General features: G+C 41.9%; 1 protein-coding gene across 1 annotated transcript; it reads left to right on the top strand.

The window, feature by feature from the left end:
- Positions 1-409: 409 nt before the first annotated feature.
- MLYCD (malonyl-CoA decarboxylase) lies at positions 410-14819 on the top strand. The gene is made up of 5 exons (XM_007433094.4): positions 410-1093; positions 8308-8420; positions 8591-8747; positions 9966-10115; positions 12675-14819. The coding sequence occupies exons 1-5, from the start codon at positions 545-547 to the stop codon at positions 13206-13208; spliced, it is 1503 nt and encodes a 500-aa protein (XP_007433156.2). The 5' UTR covers positions 410-544; the 3' UTR covers positions 13209-14819.
- Positions 14820-18228: the final 3409 nt, after the last annotated feature.

Genomic DNA, 18228 nt, shown 5'->3' with positions numbered 1-18228 from the left:
GGGTCTGTTCATAGCAATTGATTTTCCACCAGTTTTCCAACTATTTAGGACCCTGCGGGCACACATCTTCAGGGAAGCAGGCTTGATGACCTACAGACTGCAGTTTATGCCTTCCCCGACTTTGCCCCGGCCACGAGTTTGGAGTGCAATTCCCATCATCCGCAGCCACGATCATTGGGACTGTATTCCTCCAAGGCTCCTTTAAATCTGGGCAGCGGTGGGGGGGCCAGAGCGTAGGGAGTCTTCGCTTGGCCACTCTCAACATGGCGGCGGCCCCGATACGGCCGCTCCCAGCATGGCCGGCAGGTGGCGTCATCTCTTTGCCTTCTCCAGCCCCTCCTCTCTTTTCATTGGCCGCCGGGAGACGGACGCTCCGAAGGCGCCCAATCGTCTTCGCCCTTCCGCCGACCTTTCGAAGAGGGCGGCGGGAGGCCTCCCCACCCCTCCTAATGATCACAGTATTTCTCCCTCTCGCCTCGCCCGAGGAGAGGATTTCGAGGCGGGGAGGGCAGCGCGAGGCACGGCCGGCGGCGCGAGGGGTAGCATGCGCCCCTGGGGCCGTTGCCGGGCGACCCCGCCGCAGCTCTTGCGCCTCCTCGCGCGCGGCCCTTCCGGCCGGCCGCGGCCTGGCGCCGTCGCCATGGCAACCGAAGCCCCCTCGGGCCTGGACGAGGCGCTCCGGCGCGCCGTCCCGCCGCTGCCGCCCTACGAGACCCGCGAGAAGGCGGCGGCGCCGGCCGGGGCGGCGCTGGAGCAGCGGAGCGCCGAGTTCATGCGCTACTACCGGGCCCTGGGCGGCGGCGGGCCGCGGGCCGAGCTGCTGAGCCGCCTGGCGGGCGACTTCGGCGTGGAGCACGGGCGGGTGGCCGAGGGCAGCGCCCGGGTGCTGCGGCTGCAGGCGGCGGCGGGGGGCGACGAGCCGGGCGCGCTGCTGCAGGCCGAGGACCGCCTGCGCCACGCCCTCACGCCGCGCTACCGCGGGCTCTTCCAGCACCTGGTGCGGCAGGACGGCGGCCTGCGCTTCCTGGTGGAGCTGCGCGCGGACCTGCTCGAGGCGCTGGCGGCGCGGGGGGCCCACGGCCCGCACGTCCGGGTGAGCGGGGTCTCGCCGGGCGCCCCCGCAAGGCATTGTGGGCAGCCGGAGGCCCCTCCCCTTCTGCTGGGTGGGCGGGCCCGTGCTGGCCATAGTGCCAGGCAGAAGTTCGAAAGGAGCTGTTCTGGCAGTGGTGTCAGGTGAAGGTTCAACTGGTATAACGGTGCTAGGCATACTTTCAACAGGAGGGGCTGTTCGGGCAATAGTGCCAGGCAGAAGTTCAGAAGGAGCTGTTCTGGCAGTGGTGCCAGGTGGAGGTTCAACTGGTATAGCAGTGCTAGGCATATGTTCAACAGGAGGGGCTGTTTGGGCAATAGTGCCAGGCAGAAGTTCAGAAGGAGGAGCTGTTCTGGCAGTGGTGCCAGGTGGAGGTTCAACAGGGCTGAGCTGTTCCAGCAATAGCCTTTTAAAAATTCCTTTTTCTCCATGGCTGTTTCTTCTTTTGGACAATGTTCTTTTTTATTGTTTCAGCTGATAGGTTGTTTGTTGTGGTCTTCTAATATATTTTGTGTCTCCAACGAACATCATAATTTTTCTTACGATGTCGTACTTGCACGATGTACTTTTTTTCTCCTGATATTAGTATCCTAGTTTGGCATATTATTCTTTTTTCAAAATGCATTTTTATGTTACTTTATTTTTGAAGCATACCTGATTTCTGTTGGTCTTTGCTATCAACATATGATTATATCCCCCTCTCCTTTCTAGCAGTTCTTTTTCCCAGATCACGATGTTTTTTTTTTCTCTTTTTCACCTTAGTGTAAACCTCATTTCTTCTAGGAGCACACCTGCTTCTTTCCCCGTACTATTTTCTTTCATTTTATTCCCCCATACCAGCTCTGTGAGGTAGGCCAGCATCATCCAGATGAGCTCCGAGGGGTGTGATTTGCCACTAAATTCTTCTCATCCAAAGCCACAATGTGCGTAGGAGAGGCAGAGGGGAAAGTGAGCTTGCATGTATTAAAGCACTGAAGCTGTCTTCTTGCCCACAAATTTTATTAAACCACCGATGAAATTCCATAGTTGGCAGCATCTGGGGCTATTTAGACTTCTGCATTAATTATCCAATTCCCGTTTGTAGCTGAGAAAACCAGAACTGATTCTTGGATCTTACAGTAATGGAGTCTGTAACTTATACTTTGTGTGAAGACACATTTCTCATCTGTCCTGAATGTCTTGTGCATCAGATTGTTGAGACAACCCCAAGGTCTATTTTAAGGGGGCAAAAGCTGGTTTGTAATAGCCCCAATTTTCTTTTTGTGGGAGTTTAAGTAACTGAAGCTTTAGTGTAGTCTGGGCCTGTGCAACTTTCAAATCTCTTTTTCTGCTTTTAATCAGCACTTTTTGAGGATTATTAGTTACTGGTTCTACTTCATAATAGGAAGAATGTTACATACTTGTGTGTTAGGCTGCTATTAACAATATACTGTAGTCAGTTAAGGGTTGACAACCAGCTACTTTTTCTTAGGCTAGTTAGGTTTAATTATAAGCATTGCAATCATAGTCGTGCTTTTTAGTTTATTTCTTGGGTTCTTAAAATAAAGTAGATTTGAGTCTTTACAAATGTGGGTGATGAATTGGGATTCCATATAAAAGTGGGAACTGAGGATGGGAATGGGAATTTGGGGTGTATATAGCTTAGGTAATACAGGTAGTCCTTGACTTACGACCATAATTGGGACCTGAACTGTTGCTAAATGTTGTAGTCATTAAGTGAGTCGCACCCAATTTTATGATCTGTTTTCCTGCAGTTGTTGAGCGAATCACATGCTCATTAAGTGAATCTGGCTTCCCCATTAACTTTGCTTGATGGAAGCCCCCTGGGAAGGTTGCAAATGGTGCTCATGTGACCCTGGGACACTGAAACCCAAATTTTGATCATGTGACTGTGAGGATGCTGCAATGGTCATAAGTGCGAGGACTGGTCACTTTTTCAGCGCTGTTGTAACGTTGAATGGCTGTTAAATGAATGGTCTTAAGTCAAGAACAACCAGTATTTGGTAATAGGCTGGATTGTAGTTTCTGAAGATTTTTTTTCCAGAGGGCAAATGTTTCAATAGGTATTTTGTATTTATGCTTAGTTGGTTTCAGAATAAGGTACATCAGGGAACAGGACAGTTCATGTTGTAACTGGAGAAAAATATGTGTGGTCATGTGTGCAATGTTTGATACTCTTGAAAAAGACTGGCAGAACTAGAGCAAAGTTCATGTGTTGGTGCCAAGTTTCTGTTTTCAGCGTATCAGAACAGCACATGTCATTGATGTGGTAGACAGTCATAGCAGTACTAAGAATAAAATTGGCCTTGGCAAGGAACATTGTGCTTCAGTGAGGAAAGATTTTTTTAAACAAAATCTGCATAATTATGCAAGTTGTGTCCTTCAAGTGTTTTGCCTTTTTCCTCAATGGGGTTTGTGATCAGTTACCTAGTTACACAATTTAGAGGCTGCCTGACTCCCCAAGGCTCTGGGTGGCTTACACCTTTAAAAGCAGTACAATTCTAATAACGAAGACATACATTTGGCCATTTAGTGGAAGAAAATTATTTTTGTTCTATGTATCATCAAGAATAGTTGGCATTTTAAAGAAATAGTTTGAGATCAGTAGATTTAGTTATCTAACTCAGAGCATGATCACTTCTCTCAGTTTTCTGCTCTGTTTGCAGCTCTTTTCTTGTGCTATCCTTTGGTGACCGTGTCCTAGAGATGAACTCTGGTTTTTATTTTTAGTTCAGTATTTGTGTGGAACTGACACCTATCAACTTAACTGTATTTTCATAAGTTTAATTCTGCTTTTTTTAAAAAAAAAAAACTCTGCCTTTTTTCTTTGAAGCACCTCCCAACAACCCAATAATCATTCCAGAAGCAGGGCAGCATTAAACATGTTTTCTATCTCTTGTATAATCCCACAGTGTCACTTTAAAAATGGCACATTGTGTACAAGCTACTTAGTGTTATCAGTGAAGGCAGCTTTGTATATCACTGAAACCTCCAGAAACCCCATCATGTTAACCTGTTTTATTTGGTGTAATCTAAATAACATCCTGTGGTTTGCCTAGAGATAAGGTAAACTGCAGGTTATTCCAGAAGAGAAGAACAATTAATTTTGGCTGAAATTGTTTCGATATAACTTTCTGAGCTTCATCTCAAGTGCCAGCGTGTGGCATGTGTGTGCTGCTGGCAGGGCAGCAAACAAGGGTGCTGCAGAGTTTGTAACACTTGTGCCACATTTGAGGATCTTGGGTGATCCTGTGAGCTGCTCTGGCAACGCTTCTGTGCATAGGATGAGGCCATGAGGTGCAGTAGTTTCCCCCCCCCCACCCTTCCTTGTGTGATTTCTTTATTCTCTTTCATAATGGCTACCCTTCTAAGCAGTGTGTAGCTGAGTACGTTGCGGACATAAGTAAGATTGGCTTGGTCATCAGGGTACCAGAATAGTTGAGAAATGACCAAACTCTATAGTTTTAGACATGATTTGCAGCCTTCCTCTTTGCAGGAGGAGAAGGTTAAAGTAATCAAAGCTTTTTTTTTTTTTTTTTTTAGCTCTGAGCATTTAGGCAAGAACATGTTATGTGAATAATGGGTTCCTATTCAGAGAGGGAGCATCTCCCTCAAATATGAATGTGTCTGCATTGAAGGTTAGCCCATTCTAAGGTTAAATAGCCAGTGGGATCAAGAGCAGTGGTGCAGGAAAATGACTTAGCTCCTTAGTGACTAGTTGCTAAGAAACAGTAAATGTCTTCCTGCTGAATTTGTAGAGGATGATAGATCCTTGTGACCTCGGTGCGGTGTTTCTGTTTAGGCATGTCCACTGGCAGAGTTCAACTATGGGAATGTATAGTAAAAAGAATTTTCCTAAGAAGTTGAAAAGTGCATTTGGGTAGCATGGAGGACAATGTATTTTTATGTGTCAAGGAGACATTGCTTTTATTTCTAGGCATGATGTCCCCCTAAGCTCTTTTTAAAGTCTCATTGCCTATAAAGTCCTTAAGTGTCCATGTAGTTAAAGCAATAATAAAAGGCAGACAGCCCAAGAATATGGTTTTGCAACATGGTCTCAGGCCCCCCACCTTTGACTAAGCAGCCAGAGTCAAGCAAGATTTTGGAAATTCCAGGGAATAGTTAAACGAGAGAGAAACCGCCAAGAGAACTTTTAATTGCTAACTTTTCACTGCTCTTTCTGTGAGGCAGTAGCTCTTTGGAAACGATGTTTTAAAGTTAACGTTCAGAAATTTTAATTTTGTGAACTGCCCATTGAGAAATATATGTCTTAAAAACCTGTGTAGCAGGCTGTACTGTTCCACAGCTGTCAAAGTAAACATGCAGTGCTTAAATTTCCCTCTTTTTCTGAATGAAGTTAGTAAGGAGAAGGTAAGTGAAAATTTGCCGTCATTTTTAATATCAGAATGAATAGCACCTTTCACTGTGAAATACTGACTTTTATAAAGAAAAACTTAAGGAACGCCTCCCCCTCCCTTGTCAAGAGAGGGGGGAATCTCCAAGAATTGCACATTTTATGAGAAGGGTAAGATTCAGGGATAAACAATTTTCCATTCTTCTCCAGTCCCCCCACCCTCAACCCACCCCAGCTTGCTTCTAACCAGGCAAAACCTGGCTAGGTTGAATATTTCTCACTGAGGATTCCATCTGATGCATTTCAAGTGATGGCTTCGTTTTTTATTTTTAAATCCTGCATTATTCCTATTTGAAATTAAAAAGAAAAGTTGTAATTTTATATCTGTATGCTTAATTTAGGACATAGGACATTATTTTTGCATTAGATTCTATTAGTTTAGATACACGTTGGCATTTGAGCCTTTCACTTTGGAAAATAAGAAAGTTTGAATTTCCAAATGTGGTGGAGGAGGTTAGTAAAAACTACTAAAGAGAGCCATTTATCTTAAAGTAGCAAGTTTTAAAAACAAAAGCAAAACATACGTGAATTTGTCAATGAAGCTTTTAGAGATAAAACTATGGATTTTTGTGACTGCATTTTTTTAAAATATAGGATCAGGCTAATTAATGATTTGAGTGGGTTATTTTAGAACAACATATGTACGTAGTATGTCCAAACAATCCTGTTTCATTCTCTGTCAGAACGTGAGAAACATTCATGGTTTGGTTCAGGTATGAACCACTCTTAAGCCAACTCTTCTAACCCAGAAGATTTGCACATCCCTAGTCCATGGTATACCATAAAGAGTTTGGAGCCATTGTACAAATCTAGTACTGTAGTGTGACAAATTAAAAGATAGTGTGTTTTATGATATGAAATCTTTCATTTTGGATTTTTCGAGATAATTCTTTTGGCTAAGGGAACTCTCTAGTGTATTTTGTTAAGCACTTCTGTTTATTTTAGTAAAAGCATTGCAACAGACTTTTCTGCTTCACTCAGGTTGTTCTGAGATCACAGTTCATGAAAATGTTAATGTTTTTTTCTTTTCCAATAAACCTCTTAAAAGGGGAGGTTGACTTGAGTTACTTTTCTTCTATGGAACATTTGTCAGTCTAATGCCTCCTAGTGAAATTGCTATTTTCTAAAACAACAGTATCAAGTCTTTTTATGTTTACTTGCTGAAACTGAGATAAATGGCAGATGAATGCAAAAACTGTTTATTTCATTCTGCTTCCAACCAATTTGCAGACATTTAGTTCAGCCTCTCATGGTTTCAGAAATTAATAACTATAAGATCTCTGTGCTAGCAGTACAGTCATGGAATAAGGAAGTGTAAGTTGTAAAATCTTAGCAAGAAGGACTTTTAATTGTTCTTTGTTCATCACTTGGCTTAGGCTATTCAGATTAAATGCATGTTTTCATGCATTTGAGCTTACATTCATGTCTCCCACATCTGTGCGTACACATCAAACTCAATTTTTAAAAATAATGTATATGACAAGGCAGTGTTAGAGAATGAAACTCTGGCATTATTTTGAAACTTAGTAGCTGCAGTAGAAAATGCTTCCAAGGTCAGTCAGAGTCCAGCCATAAATTGCAGCAAAACCAGGTACTAAGAAAGTTAGAAGAGCTTTTATTTGCTGCTTCCCTTTTACTTGAACTGTGTTGACATTAACCTCTCAACACCTGAAGCCCCCTTCGTAGGTTTTAAATATTTTCCTTGAAACCACAGAAAAAAACATTTCAGCTATCTTCTAAGTCCACACGTTACAGTATGTGTTACAATCTCAACAGAATGAATAGTGTCACAACTGTAGGATTTTTGAAATCTCCTTTCCAGAAGACCCCGTAATTCTCAGATATGTAGAAGTGGGACATTCTGGTTTTTTTCACACTTGATTCTGTATGCATTGACCTTGAGTTGCATGGTTCAGACAGCAGTTGGTGGCTGTGATAGAACAGAACATTCGCTGAATGACATTTGAAGAAACATACTTGCACTTGGGGAGGGGAAGATGGAGGGGGAATATCATTACTGAAGTTAAAACAGATTGTGCAGGTTATTTCTATCCTGCCCATCTTCCAGATTGCTGTGGAAAGTATGCATAAGTATAGATAGGCAGCTTGTGAATTGAATTCATTTGAGAAGAACTTATTTGCAAAATATGCAAGTGCTGTTCTCATGATCGGTAATAGAATTCACTTCTCAGAAAATCTGAGCCACCTTGTGACTTTCCTCCCTTTCTTTGTTTTTTTTTTTTTAGGTCTTTAACTCTTTAAAAGTAAAGCAGCTTTAACTCTTCGTTAATAATAACTTTTTAAATAACATAAAGAAGTTTTGCTGACTATTTTTCTGGCATGAGACTGTACAGTTACATTTATTTGTTTGCTTATTAGATTTAGATATTGCCTTATTAGCTCAGCACTGAGTGGCTTCCCAAGTGTTAGAATTTCAACCATTAAAATAATCTTAAAACATTAAAATATGATTATTAAAAATCTAAACCTTCTAAAAAAATATAAAGCCAAATTTAATAGGACCATTAAACTTTCAGGGAATGCTAGAGTAAGGAGAAAAGTCTTGGGCTGTTTCCTAAAAACCCAGAGACAGTGGGCCTGCCTCAAGTCTATTGGAATTATATTCCAGAGGTCTGGTGTGCTATGGAGTAAAATGTTTGTGTACACGGGATTATCTGCAAGCCTTCCCCAATAGCTTTCAGATTGTGGTGACCTTGATACTGAGTGAGGAGACCTCTTAGATATCCAGGAGCAGACCTGTCCTGCTGCTGAAGTCTTAAGAACTTACCTTCTCTGTTTGTAGGAAATGAATGGAGTATTAAAGAACATGATGTCAGAATGGTTTTCCACTGGATTTCTAAACTTGGAACGAGTTACATGGCAGTCTCCCTGTGAGATTCTTCAAAAGATTAGTGAGTAAGTGCCAAAAATTGCTGAGTGTGTGGTGCTTCCCCAAGTTCAAGCAATCTCAGTGTCACCTACACATGTACATTATCAAGGTTATGTTGCTCTGTTGTTTGTCCATGGATAACTTTAGTTTGAAAGAGCAGTAAAACCTGCAACTTTTTATCTTCTGTATTTTTTAGCAGTGAAGCTGTGCATCCTGTTCGAAATTGGATGGATATGAAGCGCCGCGTTGGGTCCTACAGAAGGTGTTATTATTTTGCCCACTGTGCAATACCTGGAGAGCCACTGATAGTTTTGCATGTTGCACTTACTGATGAAATATCCAGCAATATCCAGGTACTGTTGTTTGGCTTTACCTGGGACCAAATTTATTCTCAAATTTTAGTTGCAAGTTAGTATTAAGAGGACAAGAAAGAAAAAAAAAACAACTACCTCTGCATAATAAAACAGTTTTTTCTCAGACTATGTCTATGTAGCACTTCGGTGAGCTCCATAAAAGTCCTTTTAGTTGGCCTTAAATGCTCAGTGGCCCACGTAGACCTCTACCAGTCATTTCTAGATTAAGAAAATAATAATGCTTGGCTGATAGGAAGTAATTGTTGCTAGCGAAGGGCTGCTGAGTGAGTTACTACTTCAGTAGAACTTCTTGGCCATTGCCAAGGTCAGGTTGGTCCTCTTACTGTTCTGTTTCCTAACGTTTTAAAAAACATCTATTGCGAGAGTAAATAATATTTATGTACATGCTATCTTTAGAGGGGTAATTTTGTGGTGAAAATTTTAATATTGTCCAATTCATGGAGGCGATAGCTCCGTTCAAGCAGAACTCCAAATATGTGGTTAAGGAAGCCCTGTAGTTTTGCACAATGGCTGCGTTGGGCGAATGACCCATTTCAGAAATTATATATTTGCCAGTTGTAGTTTGGGTTAGGTTTATTTATTAAAACATTTATCTGCTTGTCTTCATGTGTATATTTCAGTCAGCACATCATAATTATATTGCTCTGCTTCCGGAACCACTTGTGTGTACAGCAAAGAATGCTGAGAAAAGTAGAAGGAAGAACATGCTCAGCACTAAGCCATTGTTAGGATTCTAATCTATGATTTGTACATACAGTAGCTTGTTACAGTATCTGAATTGAGGCAGTGTAGCGGAGCCTTAAATACTAGACGCTTTGGCAGAACAAACTGTTAGAATCCTGTTCATTCTTAATAATGGTTCCTGAGTGAAACTGTTGGCCCTAAAAGCACCACTGGCCATAGTCTTAAACTTGCTCTAGGGCGAATTTAAGGTCTTGCCTGTATTCAGACAAATGTTCTATTTCTGTTGGCAGCTGTAATGCCTTTTCACAACTGTTTCTGAAATTATAGCATGTTTCGAAAGAGTCATGGGTGCAGCTGGTGGGAGAGCAAGTGCTCAGTTGGCAATCAGAGCCAAGCTGTGTGCACAAAATTGTTCACTTGCAGAATAGTGGCCTTTGTTGCGTTTGTTGGATTGTGAAGCTGTTTGAATTCAAACCATGATTGCCATTACTCATTATCTTAATCCTTCTCTAGGCCATAGTAAAAGAGGCTCCCTCGCTAGAAGCAGAAGATTTGGACAAAATTACCACAGCAATTTTCTACTCAATCAGCTTGACTCAGCAGGGCCTGCAGGGTGTGGAGCTTGGGACGTATCTTATCAAGCGAGTTGTTAAAGAACTGCAGGTATGTGCACAATTGGATGTTGAACTAGGATTTAATTTGTACGTTAATTCCTTTCGGTGCCCTTGCATTTCAAACACAACACCGGAATGCAGAGTTTCCTTAAACTGAGTCAGACAACTGATTCATCTAGCCAGCTGGGCTGGCTGCAGGACTCCAGGTTTCAGACAGTCTTCCAGTCCTGTGAAACACCACAGCGAAAAGTCATTAATATTATCCAATTGCCTAATTAAAAGGAATTGGGTAACATTAAAGACTTGTACGAAAGGTATGGACCCTTGGGGTGGGGGTGGGAAAACAATAATGCAGTTTGCTGTTTTACAGCGTAGGAACTTCCTGCCTAGAAACATATCATGTGTACATTGTATGTGAAAATCTTTTTGGGGTAACTTTTGTACCTTTCTTATTAGGGTTTGAAGTAAACATCTCACAAATGCTGTTGAGGATTGTGGGCTGTTTACTTAACGTAGGTCCAGAGAGAGAACATGTTTTGGTAAACTTTAGTTTTAAGGCAGACTCTTTAGAATTTGCTTTATTAAAAGTGCAGCCTACTCATTTAAATACCAAACTAAATTACTTGGTACTGCTCCATTTGCTGAGGTTCATTCCTTCAGATATTAATGTATTGTAATACATTTCTCATGGTTGAATCTCAAATATCCTTTGGGGAATAAACAATGTGGGGAAAATAAGATATATCATTATTTGCTTTGTTTTCTCTCATCTATTTGATTAATTCCAAATCACTTAATTTCAAGCTTCTGTAACTTTTAATTTCCCAAGAAAAAGAACATGTTATATTATTGCTGTCACGGATATATCAGAATGCAAAGAGACATGCTTTGGGCTTTTGAATTGCAGTGATTCAGATCTTAACTATTTTACAATTGAGCTGCAGGTGACCCCTGGAAACTGAATGGGGAAAACTTAAAAAGGGAAAACAGAATACTTGTGAATACTGTGTCTTTAATGGGACACTAATGCCAATCAGATTGCTTGAAAGAACAGATTTTGCCATGGTGATAGTACCTCTTCTAATCCAGTTTTTATTTCTGTCTGGGTCTTAAATGAGCGGTGTTGCATTCTAAAAACTCCTCTTAAGATTAGCAGAAGTGAGCAGTAAATCTGATTCATTCTAAGGTTGCTGATGAACGTATTGCTAATAAAGTCATGTTTTGTCTTCCCTTTTAAAAATGGTAGTATATTTTGTCTCTATATTTCATGAATAAAACAAAGGTCGCCTTCATTGCCAGCCACATTGTACATAGCAGATAAGCTGAGTTCACATATACACAAAGCCAGGATTTTTTGTTTACATCATTTGTTAAACAAGCTATAATGGATTGGTTCACACACAAGACCACACCATAATGAGTGAGTTCATACATCCCAGAAGCTAAAAGCAAACACGCCACATAATAGTTTAGGATGATATGTGACCAACATGCTGATTTTATGCAGTACTAAATTATTCTCCCAGCAGCTTCTGGACTTCACATTTTGTGAAGAATAAAGATTTTGGCCTAATGTACTTTAAATAAAGTGTCTGTAGTACAGAGGTCTTCAGGTAACAAGAATACCCTTGGATTCTCCCACGCTTTCTTGGTGATAATAGAGGGAAGGCCTGCAAGCTTGCTTTCTGCCTTTGCTGAGATCTGCATTAGAAGAAGAAATGGTTCAGTGGTGGCACAAGGCTTTCCCGTTACACGGACATTGACTGGGCTTATGGAACAAATACTCTGTTTAACATAGAGAAGTCTGCCCTAAAGACATAGTTTTTGAGGTGCACAACATTTATAATCATAGAAATATGAATACTGCCTATGTATTTAGTGTCCGTTTGAGCACGATTTTTTAAAAAAAATAATTATAAGAAGGCTTCATGTCCTAGTTCAAGTTGTTGGATCTTTGAAGTATTGCAAATTGAGAATTACTTGTCTGTTTGGCACATAACTCCTTTCGTGGACCTGGAGCCTTAGATTCCTCAAATTCAAGATCCATGTTACACTGCACCATCTTTTGTTTCCCTAAATTAAAAAAAAGGGGGGCAAAATAAGGACAACATCTGTCAGTTTCTGGAAAGATAGTGGAGTATTACAGCTGTTTTGCTGCTCAGTTGCTAAATATGAAGTGCTAGGAAGGGGGGTGGGAGGTTTTTATCTGCCGAACAAATTTGTCTCTCTGCAGATTTTCCAGGGCCTAACAAGAATTAAAAATCCTTGAAAATACATCTAGTATCTGTGAGAGAATGGTTAATCAAGGCTTTAGAAATGCTCTGTAGGTAATTTACTGCCTCTCAAACCTGTGAGTGTAGAATTTGGGCAGATGGTATTTTATTAGGCAGAAATGAGGAATTCAGTGTTTTACTTCCACAATAGGTACATCTCACCACGTTCTGAAATAAAGTTATGAAATGCATATAACAATAACCTGTGATGAAAATAGCCTCATCTCCAACCTGTTTGCACTTGCTGTTCTAAACGTTTGATGCTGTTGTGATTTCAGTCCTCCTTCAGCATACCCAAATCTGTGTTTTGTTTTGAACACACTGAAAATCCGCAGGTTGAGTTTCCTCAGATCCAAGTCTTCTCGACTCTGTCTCCCATTCCGGGGTTCACCAAATGGCTGGTTGCACTGCTCTCCTCACAATCCAGCGATCTGGGCAGGAGCAGCCCTTTCACAGATCCTGAGTTCCAAGAAATCTGCGAGATCACGGGAGACCCCGCTGTCGAAACTCTGAAACGCCTTTTCACGAACAACGGGTGGGTGAAATCGGAGAGGCTGGTTCAAGTCTTACAGCAGCCCCTTATGAGGCTTTGTGCTTGGTATCTCTATGGAGAGAAACACCGTGGCTATGCTCTCAACCCCGTGGCGAACTTCCACCTCCAGAACGGCGCAGTGCTGTGGCGCCTGAACTGGATGGCAGACGCCAGTCCCCGCGGCATCACGGCCTCCTGCGGCATGATGGTCAACTATCGATACTTCTTGGAGGACACGACGGCCAACAGCACCACATACCTTGGAACTAAGCAGATCAAAGCCTCAGAGCAGGTTCTCTCCTTGGTGTCTCAGTTTCAGCAGAACAGCAAACTTTAAATAAACGAGGCAGCTTGTTCTGGCTAAAGGGGAATCTTGGCCTGCTCCTGCTCAGAAAGAGGTGGGTGGCTGATGAACCAGGATGCTCTGTGCTGAATCTCATCAGGAGCAGCGATTGAGTTGCCCTGGGTTCTCACTGCCGTGGGTCACTGGAGAGGAAGACTGCGTGATTTCTTGCGGTTGATTCTTCCGGCAGCCTGAATCTCAGGCTTGTTGAACTCGGCTTAGAGAAATGGCAAGCCGGTGGTAGTTTCTATGAAGAGTGTGTTGTCCCTTGTCCTTCTCACCAGATCAATAGTCTTGTTTAATCTGCATCTTTGAAAGCGCTATTGAACAACTGAGTGCTCTTGCACATTAAGGGGAGAGGTAGATCAATATCAGAGTTACTAAGTAAAAAGGGCCAAGTAAGGAACACATTTTTGTCCAATTGGGGAAACAAAATGGCATGTTCTAACACTTCTCCAAGAACTGTTTTTATCCACCCTTTCTCTGCTGTTCTGTGCTAAATTCGCGAATCAGATCATCTACTTCAGTATTGCACACAATGCCACCACCGTTACTGCTTTGGTTGGACAAAGCATTGAAGCATCTTGTGGTGTGGTCTGGCTCCATCTTGAGGGCTCTGCAGGCAGCAGTTGCCTGGGATGAAGTCTCTGCTGCTTTGAAATGGTTTACAAATGATAACAATTTAGCAATGTGGTTTGCTACAGAAGTTTTGGAAACACAGTATTTTTAGACTTCTTTCATTAAAATAAGGAAACAAGAAAGCCCCATTAAAACATAAGATTTGCCATACAAACAGAACCCTTGTCTTGTGTGTGGTATAATTATTTGACAGTTTTGTCCCTTACATTTTCGGGAAAAGCAGCCAATTGTCTTAGATGGGTTACTCCTACTATGGATTACGGATTACCAAGTGGTTTGCTGGCTCAAAGTGAGGAGAGTGGTATCTGCCCCTTTGATGTGTATGTATTCGTGTTTTGGGTTGGGAAATTAGAGTGTTCCTAAGTTACTTGCTTAAATTCTGGAGATCTCTGGTTCTTTTCAGGAGCAATTGCAAATTGGATTTATGAAGTTTAACCAGGAGACAACTAACATTCATTAGCAAACAAAGAAACATGCAGGAGACTGGTAATACTCTAATTAAAATTACATGTACCTGCTCCTGTTGGGGACTGAAAGCATATCTGAGTAGAAGCATTAAAGGGAAATTAATAAATGAGTTCTGTTGCTCAACTGAGGGTGTGATCAAAGGCAGCACAGCATCTAGCAGTTTGTCAGCACATGAAAGTCTTGATGCTGGGCCCCGGAAGGATAAGGCAAAGCTGAAAAAGGAAAGCCAGTGTGAAGTTCCCTAGCAGGACTATCGGCAGCCCCATCTTCTTCCTTGTTCATAGAAAGATCGTCTGAAATGGAATTACTGGAGGAATGGAATGTGCAAAGTTTATATTTCATGGTTGGGATTAATGATCGTTTATAATGTTTAGCTGGGTTGGCATCTTAGCTGGTTACTAAAATTGCGTAATCACATCCTAAGTGCCTTTTCCCCTCCCTCTCAGAGATGGAAGAAGTGTCTGGAAAAAAAACTTAATAAACAGTGTCGGAATAAAATACTCAGAGTTTTTCTTTTCACTCTCTCCGATATCTGCTGCACACCAACACCAAAATAGTCTCCCTGTAGATAATAAAAGTAATTTTCCTCTCCCCTAGGAAACCTAGTTCTAAATTTATATACCCTTGTTTTTGGCTAAAAATACCTGACCTCAAAAATAATTGTGTTGTGTAACAGCCGCAGCGCAAGTGACCGCACTGAGCCTTTTGATTTTGCCTCCTCGAAATCACACAGTGCACATCTTCAGCGCATTTGCTTAATGAGTTTGTGCCCTCTTACATGCAGTACATCTTTATAATGTGGCTGCTGCTGCTGAACTAAACTCTTTGCCCTTTTCATAAAATAAGAGTTTCTCCCCTTCTGCTGGACAGCTTAAACGGACCAAGAGTACCTGGTGATGGGATATGTAATCCAAGTCTGGCATTGTACCGGTCTGAAAGAGGTATGTGAATGCAATCTCTCTCCTTGTGTTAAGTGTGACCTTTATTGCCTTAACAAAGGCTTAATGGTGAAGCTTCTTAATGCTCAACTATCTGCGGAGTGATTATGTTACAAATAGATTGATTAAAAAAAAGAAAGCAATACCTGTGTTCAGAAAGGTTTTTAACCATCTAGTTAAGAGTTTCAAAAATTATTACAGGCTTCGGAAGTGAAGTCCTGAAGTGTTTTTTTTCCTCCTGTACAATAGGAGTACTAATTAAATGTATAATTATTAGACAGAGGTCTCTTTCCAGGAACAATGAAGCTAAAATGTGCTTATGTGGAACAACATATCGCAGTAATAAAACCATCACCTTAGTATGGTTGCCCCGTAATGCGGTGGGCCAGGATATGTCGCATGTGGCTAAAGTTGTCATTTAACATTTTGTCTTCTGTGTTAGGGTTGCAGGTTTTTGTTGGCTTAGTTTTATGGCTGAAGTTTTAAGTTTCCTGCCTGAATCAGCAGCACACCCATGCTACATGAATTTGGCAGTAGAGCTTGAATGAGTTCAGGCAGTTGCTGAAAAAAAGTTCCAGAGTTGGAATATCTTCCTCCTTGACACTGAGCATTGACACTGAATCCTTATTATAAGTAACTCTACATATAGTACACGGAGTTCAAGCTCCCCCTCCAAAGCAAAGGAACTAACTGCACAGGATACAGATAATCAAGCTGTGCTCATTCTGGTTTGCAAAAGCTGGCAGGGGGATGAAAATGACGGGCAAAGTGCAATTTCTGATCCCACCCCTCCCGCCTTAAGATTGCAGCGCAGAAGAGAGAATCTGAATGAAATGTGTGGAAAGAGACTGAAATTGAACACAATGTGCTCTCCTGCCCACCACCGTAGGCTTCAGTCATTACATCTGTGCACCATCACATTTGTGCTTCCATAGGAGGGGTGTAGAAATAATATTTATAACCTGCCCTTGCAACCGCTGATCTCAGTTGTTCTCAGGTAATTGCCCCTAAAATGCTGTTGCTCTTCAAAAGTGAGCCGATACTAGATGTGACCCCAGTTCCTTGGCACGTTTGTTTACCAGCCTGCACCTTTGCGTCTCATCCTTTTTCTTAACACCTCAGTGGCCTTTCTAGCAAGGTGAGGTTGTAGAATTCTATGTATATCTTAACTGTCTGGAGCAAAAAGCCTTTGTTTTGGGGGGGATGATGGGGAGGGAGAAGGCGCTTTAGGTTGGAGCCGTTTCTTGTACTAAAAAGATTGTAGACGGGTTTGTAAGTTTCATTAGGAGCAACTCCCATTTTCCGTGGCTGAGCTTCTGCATGTGAGAGGTGAACCTCCCTGTGAAGGAAAATGAAAAGAATCTTGCAAATTGGGTATTTCTCAATCAAGACACCCTCCTCCCCTGATGGGCACAAAAGTAATATTTTCTTCAGCTGGGTGGAAAACAGTTGCCTTTTTTGGGCTATATCTTGTAAAGAGCAGAAATCTACTAATGCCAGTTTTGCCCTTCAATCTCTCTCCTCTCTCTCTCTCTGACCTGTGTGCTTTAATAGCAGAAAAATTGTCCTTTTTCTTAAACAAAAAGCCACCTTTGGAAAAGGACATGCACAGAAATTCTAGAAAGACCAAAAAAAAAAGTGCATTGTATTCCAGTTTATTTAAAGCTGTATCTCCCCCACCAATCTTTGAACGAGGGGAAGTGAGCAAAAAGGTGGCCAGGGGTCATAATATGTGCATTAAATACAATCAGGTTACAGATCTGGACCCAAACCCAGGCTTTGCGTATCCCCTTGGCCTCTGTCTGTCTGCCACAACTCATCTTCCCCCATTTAAGTTGAGCCTGGGTTAAGCACAATAATCTTTCCACACTGTCAGAGTTCCAATCTGGAGTTTGCCACAGAGAAGCTGTGCTAAGCAGATGGAAAAGGCTCGCTGGCTTTTTGCAGGGCTCATTTGCCAGTGAGCTGGGATTAAGTAAAAGGCCTCTTAGGATACTGATATTCCTACCTTCCATATGTGTCACTTTAGCATTCCCCCAGATTAGCAGCTAACCTCTTCCATCCCTTTAAGAATGGCATCTCCCTCCTTTCTTCATCACCAGCCTCTAACTCAGGCTGAAGATCATTGCACCATAGATTTGTGGACTCTTGGGGTTGTAAACCTGCATGCTTACTGGAGTGCAGATTTCACTGACAAAGTTGGATTTCTGGGTAAAGGCACATATGATCACGCTGCTAACTTGGGTTGGGTTTCTGCACCGCACCTAGCAAGAGTAAAAACACCATTGGGCCCACAGACGTTTTTGGAAACAGCCTGTATGCGAGGCTGATGTTTTGGTTTATAGGATGTTAGCTTTTCTTTTATTTTCTAATTAAAAAATCTGAATGTACTAAACTTAGATGAGACAATGAATTGCAAGAAGCATTACCCAGATGATGTAAGATGATGCAGCAAACAGCATTGATGGAATACTAAGTAAGATACATACCTGTAGCCTCCCTCTTTCTCATGTGATACTTGCCAATTACTACATTGTCCATTGTTACTTGAAGTAGTTTGACTTCAGTTAAGTTTGTAAGGAATGCTGGCAGTAGTGGGATACCAGGTACGTGTAAATGGGTGGGTGAGGAAAAAATATATAAAGCTTCTTGTCACCACTAAACTATTAGTAATTTAACCCGCAGCTTACAAATGATCCATTTGTGGTGTTAAGCAGTGAGAGGAACCTGTCCATCAAGGCTGCAAATTTGCTGCTAATCATTCTAGAAATACTGACAGAGGTATTGGGGGGAGAAGAGAAGAAAACCCAAGCGTTTCTTAATTTCAGTCAAGGGTTTCACATGCAAGAGGTGACAATTCTTTTTAAAATTCTCAAATTTAGTGTTCCTTTCTCATGCTTCACTGGGGCAGAAAGCTTCCTGCTTCCCCAAATGCTAAAAGCAAAAACCTGTGTGCGCAGCTGATGTTT

Source organism: Python bivittatus, unplaced genomic scaffold (assembly GCF_059951505.1).
Source record: "Python bivittatus isolate LINGU-HERP-01145 unplaced genomic scaffold, Pbiv_v1 ctg000190_np1212, whole genome shotgun sequence".
In the NCBI taxonomy this organism is placed as follows: Eukaryota; Metazoa; Chordata; class Lepidosauria; order Squamata; family Pythonidae; genus Python; species Python bivittatus.
The sequence above is the reverse complement of the archived record's forward strand: the minus strand, read 5'-3'. Positions and strand labels throughout refer to the sequence as shown.

Bases quoted from the DNA above. Each gene is read 5' to 3' on its own strand.
- MLYCD (XM_007433094.4), top strand. From the start codon at position 545: ATGCGCCCCTGGGGCCGTTGCCGGGCGACCCCGCCGCAGCTCTTGCGC. The intron at 8,421-8,590 runs GTAAGTGCCAAA...TGTATTTTTTAG, and splicing joins ATTCTTCAAAAGATTAGTGA to CAGTGAAGCTGTGCATCCTG. The intron at 8,748-9,965 runs GTACTGTTGTTT...ATCCTTCTCTAG, and splicing joins AAATATCCAGCAATATCCAG to GCCATAGTAAAAGAGGCTCC.